Source organism: Notamacropus eugenii, chromosome 7 (genome assembly GCF_028372415.1).
Source record: "Notamacropus eugenii isolate mMacEug1 chromosome 7, mMacEug1.pri_v2, whole genome shotgun sequence".
Taxonomy (NCBI): Eukaryota; Metazoa; Chordata; class Mammalia; order Diprotodontia; family Macropodidae; genus Notamacropus; species Notamacropus eugenii.
The window spans coordinates 16,684,897-16,692,324 of record NC_092878.1 but is presented as its reverse complement, the minus strand read 5'-3'; the positions used below and the strand labels follow the sequence as shown (position 1 = coordinate 16,692,324).

General features: G+C 37.5%; 1 protein-coding gene across 1 annotated transcript; it reads left to right on the top strand.

The window, feature by feature from the left end:
* The first annotated feature begins 5,865 nt into the window (after positions 1 to 5,865).
* LOC140513276 (olfactory receptor 4F3/4F16/4F29-like) lies at positions 5,866 to 6,810 on the top strand. Its single transcript, XM_072622814.1, has one exon. It carries the CDS (start codon positions 5,872 to 5,874, stop codon positions 6,808 to 6,810), a length of 939 nt encoding a protein of 312 aa, XP_072478915.1. The 5' UTR covers positions 5,866 to 5,871.
* The last annotated feature ends 618 nt before the right edge of the window (positions 6,811 to 7,428 follow it).

Here is a 7,428-nt window from a genome sequence, read left to right as displayed (position 1 = left end):
AACTTTTATCAGCTACAGTCATAGTACTTGTGGTACCACCAAATATGAGTGAAAGAGTTCACTTGTACAAATTGTAAATTCTTCCTTGGTGGCACTCCATCCAAGGACATATATCTATAAATCTATCTATCTACATCTATCTATCTATCTACATCTATCTATCTATCTATCTATCTATCTATCTATCTATCTATCTATCTATCATCTATCTATCTGTCTCTCTGTCTGTCTATCTCTCTCTACCTCTCTATATCTACAAATGAACATACACATATTATTACATATGATATGTACTTATATGATAATTAAGTATACACACATGTTATAGGTAGTCACATGCCCATATATATAAACTATGCATATAAACATATATGTGTGTGAATGTATATATGTCAAAGGATCAAAAGGTCCTTTTCAGAAGAACCATGCACACAACTTCACTAAGCTCTTTTATTAACAGCATCTTATAGTTATCATGGGAAAACCAATAGAATCCTCGGAGACAACCCTTTTGGCCAAATGATATCAGATTGGCAACCCCATTCTCTCTAGCCTCACCTGGCTGCCATCTGGGTTGTCAATGAGGTGCCTTTTCAGTTATGGCAGCATTTTATGTATTTCTTAGCTCTTCTAGACACTATAACCAGGAACATACTGAGGTCTGGGATCCCATCCAACTTCCTGACAATTCCTGACAAACCAGAAGAGAAGAATAAGTGAAAAGATGAAAACTGGAGATATGGGAGGAGGATTAACATGGCAAAGGAGGTATGTGAGAGAGATTGAAATTCATTCTCCAGCAGGAAGAATAGATGTTCCAAATGCCAATGCTGTAGGGATGGAGAGGATATTGGAGGAGGCTTACCCATTTCACAGAATAATAAAATGTTGCTGGATGTAATGGGGATGGGGATGGAGTTTACAAGATTATATAGACCAGAAGGGACCTAAAATGAAACCCAGTTCATAGCTGAACCTAGTTCAACCCAGTCATTTTACTAATGAGAAAGAGAAGTCTCAGAGAAATTAAGTGCTCTGAACATGACGACACAGAGAGGAAAAAATGTAGAATTGAATTCTGAGTCCTCTAACAGCCGAGGCAATGCTCTTTTTGGTATTTCACACAGAACAGGATTGTCAATATGTTTTCCATGTTACAGAGATAGATATCCATCAGGAAAGTGAACTGAATTTTATCCCCTTATAACATCAGGGGGTTATCAAAGACCCAAGTCAAAGAATCAAAATCAAAAGTCAAGGTGGAATTACGATTATCTCCTTTCTCCTAATTTACTTAATCTTGACTTTTTTTTTTGATGGAAATCTCCGTTCTCCCCTATTCTGTCAGTATATTTCCTCTGTATCATTTAATTTGTTTCCCTGTGGAGCCTGGTTCTCATGAGTGACCATATCTATGGTAAATTCACTGGTCCTTGGAATTCCCTCCAACCCCCAATCAGCTGATGACTCCCCATCCTGGGAACACTCCATTATCTGTATTCTTTGATACCCCTCCATTTAGCTTAATATTACTGGAAAAGTCCCCAAAATCATAATGAATCTCTTGTTAATCTAGGTTCTTCAAATAAACACTTTATTTCATTCTTATGGGGTGATGTCCCCCATTTCACTGAAAAGATTGAGAACATTTACCGAGAGCATCCTAATATTCCCCCTTTACCTTGTCTCTTTATTACTTCAAAATTTGTCCTTATTTTCACTTATTCTCTTCCCTGTGGTCAGAGAACGTGTTATGGAGACAGTTCCTTTCCAAGATTAATCTTTCCTCCTGTACTTGTAAGACCATTTTCTTTTGCTTCATTGATTGTTTTAACTGTCCAATTAGCTCCCCTTTAGTATCTTCATTTTTTCCTCTCTCTCCACTGATTTTGCCTTCATCTGTAAAGTCTTCTCTATGTGATAAAAACAGTGCTTCATTGATGTTAAGAAGCAAGGGACAGGCAGAACTGTAACTTACTAGTCTTTCTTTTTCTTTCCTTTACCAAACTTCTAACAAAGGCTTGTTATACTAAATTTCAATTCAATCCAACAAGCATTCATTAAGTTCTCATTATGTTGAAGTCAGGAAAGAGCATAGCAGGATGGACAGAACTCTGGCCTTAGAGTCATGAAGATCTGAATTCAAGACTTATCTCTGACAGATCCTGAGGGAGTTTCTGAACCAAAAGTCCCTACACCAGTGGGGTCACTCTATCACAGGGGTAGAATAACAAGAGACTTCAGGTACTAGGAAGTTAAGTGGTGCAATGGATAGAGCACTTGATGCTTACTAGCAATGTGACCCTGAGAAGACATTCAATTGCAATTTCCTCACCTGTAAAATGGGTGAATAGAAAAACAATAGTACCAGCCTTGCAGGATTGTTGTTGGGATCAAATGATATATTAACTGCAAAATGCTTAGTACAGTGCCTTGGAATATAGAAAGTGATATGGAAATGTTGACTGTTATCATTCTGTTATTTAGTATTATCCTCTTATTTTATAGGGAAACAAATGAAATCCCAGAAATTTTTCAGATCACACAAACATCAAGTCACTCAGGCAGAACTGGAAGTTAGTTATTTCTTTTCCCCCCTCACACTATGAAGTGCTCTTGGTGAGGTTGCTAGGTGGAGAAGCAGTTAGCCTGCTTGACTTGGAGTCAGGAAGACCTGAATTTGCCTTCTACCTCAGACACTTAGTAGCTGTGCACCCTGGGCAAGTCACTTAACTTCTTTTTGCTGAAGTTTCTTGTAGGTAAAATGGGAATAATAGCACCTACTTACCCCACAGGATTGTTGTGAGGATCAAAGAGCTAACATATAGAAATTGCTTTGCAAATCTTAAATAATTACGTAAATGCTATTATCATCATCATCATTGTTGATCTCTATCTCCCCATCCATAGACCATAATAATCAGTCAAGAAATCAATCAGCAATCATTTATTCAGAACCTGCTGTATTCCAATCTGAGCATATAGGTATAGTGGTTAGAGCACTGGGCTTGCAGTCAGAAAGATTCATCTTCATGAATTCAAATCTGGCCTCAGACACTAACTAGATGTGTGATCCTAGATAAGTTATTTAACCCTGTTTACCTCAATTTCCTCATCTGTGAAATGAGCTGGAGAATGAAATGGAAAAACCATTCCAAGAAAACCTCAAATAGGGTCATGAAGAGTTGGGCATGACTGAAAAATGACTTACTGATGACAAAATATTCTAAGCACTGTTGATAAAAATACTCCCTACTCCCAAGGAGTTTCCATTTTATCTGGGGAGACAACATGCACATAAATGTATAGAATAAACACAAAACAAATTTAAGATAATTAGGGAGGGAGGGCACAGATGTAGTAAAGATCAGGAAAGACAAAGTTGAGAGTGAAGCTTGAGCTGCATCTTGAAGGAAAAGGTGAGTGCTTTCTAAAGCATGGAAAATGGCCAGTGCCAAGGGACAGGGAAGGATGGTAGAATGCCTTTTGTGATGATTAAAAAGGAGACAGATTTTGAAGGTTTTGAAAATCAAATTAAGGAGTTTGTATTTTATCATAGAAGGAAGTTTTATGAGGAGGGGAGTGATAGATTGAGAGTTGAATGTAAGAAAAAATCACTTTGACAGCTGTGTGTGGGATTGACATGACTGAGTACGGAGGCAGTTAGAAATGTTTAGGCTACAGGTAACGAGGTCCTAAACTAGAGATTTGGCTGTGTAAGAGGACAGATGTACTGTAGATGTAGAATGGTCAGATTTAGCAATTAATTAGACATGTGAGTTGAGGGTGAATTATGAGTTGAGGATAATGCCAAAGTTATGAATTTCAAAGAGTGGAAGAATAGCGGAACTTTTGAAACTGAAAATGAGAAGCATGGAAAAGGACTAGCTTCTTTGGAGAAAGATGAGTTCTGTTTTGAGCCTGTTAAAATCTGATGTCTCTGAGACTTCCATTGAGAAAAATCCAATAGGCCATTGATGATCTATGATGGACTTGCACTGGTCCTTTCCAGCCCTAAAATTCTGTTCTTCACTTATCTTCCTCTACTTATTTTATTATTTCATTTCCATAATCCTTTGAGGGCAAAAGTCTAACTATGTATTTCCTTTTTCAAAAGTCCTCAGGGGCTTCACCTTGCTTCTAAGATCAATTTCTAATTTCTCAGTCTACACTCTGCCTCTAATTTTCCTTTTTTAGTCTTATTCCTCACTACTTCCCTTCACTAAATTTCCTTTCCAGCTAGATTGAAAATTAAACTGATTTAGCTACTAACTGATCTAGCTACTCTAGGTTTTTGTGTTTCCATCTCCCACCTTTACACATGGTGACCTCTGTATCTCTGCCTCTTGAGGTCTTTAGTTTTCTTCAAATATAAGCTCAGTTGCCATATCCTTCACAATTCTCCTCTCACCCCAACTGCCAGTGATTTCTCCCTCTTTAAATTATCTTCTATTTACTTAACTGTACACAGTCCTAGTGCCCTGCTAGCCTGTAAATTTCTTTAGGATAGATACCATTTCAGTTTTGTCTTTGTCTCCAGTTCCTAGCCTAGAGGCAATGTTGTAAGTACCTAGCTAATTCTTATGGATGAATAAATATGTATTAAATTGAATTGATAAAAGAAAATGCAAATACAATATTGAACTATGTTTTAGAGTGTCATTATTTTCTTCTGATGGTAGGTAGTGGGAAAATTTCATGCAGCAGCTTTCATTGATCAGGTAGTGCTCCACATTATAAATGTACCAGAGTACAGAATATATTTAGGGAGGGTGAGAGGTTCAGTATTGTAGAAAGGTATGTTGTCAAGAGGGGACTAATATAAAATAATCCAGGATATATAGGGTAGTGGAAGACTGTAGATAACTTTGTAATCTAGACTAAGAATCCTAAATTTAACTGCATTTAATATAGATGTGTTGCACTCTTTGGAGCACTTAATTGGCATGATCTGATCCATAGTTCAAGAAGCTTAAGCTGGAAGAGATGTGAAGGAGGGATTGGAGAGGGGAGAATGTGGAGGAGGAAAGACATATGCAATCAGAAATTACTGCAACAGTTTATATAGGTGAAAATTAAGAATAATGATGATGGAAAAAAAAAAGAGGGGATGAATTTAAGAGATGTCTTGGAAATAGATGTACATGATCCTTTGACAAGAATGTGATTAAAGAGAAACAAAAATCAGAATAGCACCGTTATTTGAAACACATATACATGGCTATCTGATGCAAACAGCTGAATTTGACCTTGATGCAAGCCTTCTTGCTTTCTTTGTATCCCCAGTGCTTAGCACAGAGCCTGGAACATATATTATTGGTGTTTAATAAATGCTTTTTGGCTGACTGAGTGACCCAAGTCCTATAGGTGCTCTGTTAACAGAAGGAGATAGTGTGAAACAGAGGCCCTGAATGTTCTTGATAAGATAGGAGGAGTCCATGCTACAAAAAAAAAAAAGTGTCTCAAATTTGCTTTGGCAATATTCATCAACAAAAATCACCAATTAGAGGGTGAAATAAATGAATTCATTAATTCTTTCTATTTCTTTTCAGATTCTGCTTGGTTATGTTGCACTGCTTTGTTCCCTCCTTCACCTCCTCAGCCATTTACTATGCAGCTGTCATGCCTTTGCTTTCAGGAAAACCTTTCTAGGAAAGAGTGAGAGAAGTGTCATAAAAGGTTATGGTGTTAACTTAGAACCGTGCTCTATGTCAGTGACTTTCCACTTAAATTTCAGTGATATAAATTGGTTTATTATAGTACAGTCTTGACAACTGAATTGACTTGGATTCTGGGGTATTATTTACATATCTAGTAATTTGGATTCTTTCTTAAGGTAATTTTTCAGAGATGGCCCGGCTGACTGAGTCAATGGACAAAGTGAATCATACTGCAGTGTCTGAGTTTGTATTCCTGGGACTTTCTAATTCTTGGGATATTCAACTTCTACTCTTTGCATTTTCTTCTGTGTTCTATTTGGCAACCCTGCTGGGAAACTCCCTCATTATGTTCACAGTGACTTCTGACCCTCACTTACACTCTCCCATGTATTTCCTATTGGCCAACCTCTCCTTTATTGACTTGGGGATTTCCTCCGCCACCTCCCCTAAGATGATGTGTGACCTTTTCAGAAAGCACAAAGTCATTTCATTCTCTGGCTGCATCACCCAGATGTTCTTTATTCACTTGATTGGTGGTGTTGAGATGGTGCTGCTTATAGCCATGGCCTTTGACAGATATGTAGCCATATGTAAGCCCCTCCATTATCTGATTGTTATGTGCCCAAGAATGTGCACTTTACTTCTTTCTGCTGCCTGGATTATTGGCCTCATCCACTCAGTGATCCAAATAGCTTTTGTAATTAACTTGCCCTTTTGTGGTCCCAATGAGCTGGACAGTTTTTATTGTGATCTCCCTAAGTTCATCAAACTTGCCTGTACTGATACATATAGACTAGATCTCATGATCACTATCAATAGTGGTTTCATGTCTGTAAGTGTCTTCCTCATCTTGATCATGTCTTACATTTTCATCCTAGTCACTGTTCAAAAGAATTCATCAGGTGGTTCACCTAAGGCTCTCTCTACTCTTTCATCTCACATCACTGTGGTGATTTTGTTCTTTGTTCCATGCTTATCTTTCTACACATGGCCATTCAACCCCTCACACCTAGACAAATATCTTGCTATCTTTGATGCAGTTGTGACTCCCTTTCTAAATCCAGTGATCTACACACTCAGAAACAAAGATATGAAGTTGGCAATGAGGAGAGTCTGCAGTCAGCTTGTGAGTTTCAGTAACATCTCCTAAATGACTTGGTGAGGACACACAAATCTCTAATGATTATTGATGACAACTTAGAAGAAGAACTCATCTGAAGAAAAGACTATGATTTGGGACATACTGTTTGAATTCCTGGAAGAATGCTAAAATTGAATTGCACACAATTGGAAACATAGGTCTGGAAGTCGGAGAATGGTTGAGGCTGTTTATTTGGCAACTGTCTACATAAAAAAAATAGCCAAAAATGAATTTGTATTAGGTTACCAGGAGAAAGGATAGACAGGGCCAGAAAAAAATTTGATGATAAAATTTGGAGAACAGCTTTATTTAATTTACAGGAGGAACACATTCAAAAGAAGGAAACAGAAGAACAGTGCTCAGAAAGGTGAAGGGGAATACAAAGAATTTAGTGTTTTCCATAAATTCAGTGTAAAGAGTTTCAAGAAAGAGACAATGTTTAACAGTTTCACATCCTTCAAGATGAGGAAAGGGCTAAGGCTTAATTCCTTATTAGCAGCTTAGGTCTTCTTTTGTTCTTGTGAATTCTAAAATTATTTATCCTAGGAAACAGCCATTTGTCCAGTACAAAATAATCAAACTCCCTGTCCTCGTCTATGAAGAAGCTTTTTGACCTATTTTTGGATA

Excerpts from the sequence above, each read along its gene's own strand:
- LOC140513276 (XM_072622814.1), top strand. The coding sequence starts at position 5,872 with ATGGACAAAGTGAATCATACTGCAGTGTCTGAGTTTGTATTCCTGGGA.